Source organism: Rhincodon typus, chromosome 44 (genome assembly GCF_021869965.1).
Source record: "Rhincodon typus isolate 14 chromosome 44, sRhiTyp1.1, whole genome shotgun sequence".
Classification (NCBI taxonomy): Eukaryota; Metazoa; Chordata; class Chondrichthyes; order Orectolobiformes; family Rhincodontidae; genus Rhincodon; species Rhincodon typus.
Window position 1 is genome coordinate 1,512,816 of NC_063375.1, and position 1,336 is coordinate 1,514,151.

The 1,336-nt window shown below is 57.0% G+C and overlaps 1 protein-coding gene across 1 annotated transcript in view; it reads right to left on the reverse strand.

Annotated features, from left to right (window-relative positions):
- ssr4 (signal sequence receptor, delta) overlaps positions 1 to 1,336 on the reverse strand; it is a 4,499-nt gene that overhangs the window by 2,269 nt on the left and 894 nt on the right. Inside the window, exons 2-3 of the mRNA XM_048619946.1 lie at positions 1,238 to 1,334; positions 229 to 303 (exon numbers count right to left, since the gene is read on the reverse strand). Of these exons, the coding sequence (XP_048475903.1) occupies positions 229 to 303; positions 1,238 to 1,334 (172 nt within the window). The remainder of the gene's footprint in view (positions 1 to 228; positions 304 to 1,237; positions 1,335 to 1,336) is intronic.

The window sequence follows — 1,336 nt, forward strand, 5'->3', positions numbered from 1 at the left end:
GGGGGGTGGGGGAAACTGGAGACCAAAGCCAAACCCCAGGGTCTGAGGGAGAGGGTCGGCCTCACTACCCGAAGGAAGGTAACCATCACAATGATACCAGCCCCCTCCCCACGTGCCCACTCTCTGACCTCAAACCTACTCCACGACACCCTTTCCCAGCCCTGTCCCAGCTCCCTAACCACATAAAACCCAACTCCAGCAATTCCCCCCCCCCCCCCCCCTCCGTACCTGGTAGCGGCCCACATCCTGTCCTCGGGTGACAGGGAATTGCTTGCCATTAACATCCGCATACAGGGCGACGTTCTGCAAGGAGAGAAGGGGAGGCTGGGTTAGAGCCACACGCGACGGGTGAGGGACATTGAAATCCAACGTTGCTCCGACTGCTGTTACCCCCCCACCCTCAGGTTCACCAATGCCTCTCGAGGGGTCAGGAGATCTGCCGTCCTTCCCAGTGTGGCTCAACAAGTGACTCCAGGCAATTTCTCTCTCTTCCCTCCCCCCCCCCACCCCCTCCCCTTCCCAGGATGTTCTGAAATGCGCCAACCGAGTCCTTCGGTAGGAACCAGGGAGGGAGGTAGTTTTCCTCCAGCCTGGGAGGGAGATGAGCTCCAAATGCTTTCGGAGAGATCGGGCAGGCATGGATCAATGCAGCAGGGAAGAGAAACAAGCAGTCGGGCAACTTAACATCTCTCTGCACTGCTCTTCCAGCCACACACCCTATTCCCTCCACTTCTCCCTCGTCAGGGGTACATACGGGATGGAGTAGGGCTATAGGGAGACAGAGCAGGGCAGTGGGATCAGTCTGGGGATGGATACAGGGCTATGCGGGGAGACAGCAGGGCAGTGGGATCAGTCTGGGGATGGATACAGGGCTATCGGGAGAGAGAGCAGGGCAGTGGGATTAGTTTGGGGATTGATACAGGGCTGTGGCGAGGGCATTAGTTTGGCGAGTGATACAGGGCTATGAGGAAGGAGCGGGGCAGGGATTTTAGTTTGGGGATCAGTACAGGGCTATGGGGAGAGAGGGCAGGGCATTGGGATTAGTTTGGGGATCGATACAGGGATATGGGCAGAGAGAGCAGGGCAGTGGGATTAGTTTGGGGATTGATACAGGGCTATGGCGAGGGCAAGGGGGATTAGTTTGGCGAGTGATACGGGGCTATGAGGAGGGAGTGGGGCAGTGGGATTAGCTTGGGATTGAAACTCAATCGATCCTTGGAGATCTACTGACACCCACCTGAGCTCCGTTTTTGCAGGTCAAGGAGATTTCCACAATGAAGACGGTCTCAGAGGAGATGACAGCGTCCGAGGTGGTGTAATACGAGGGAACAATTGT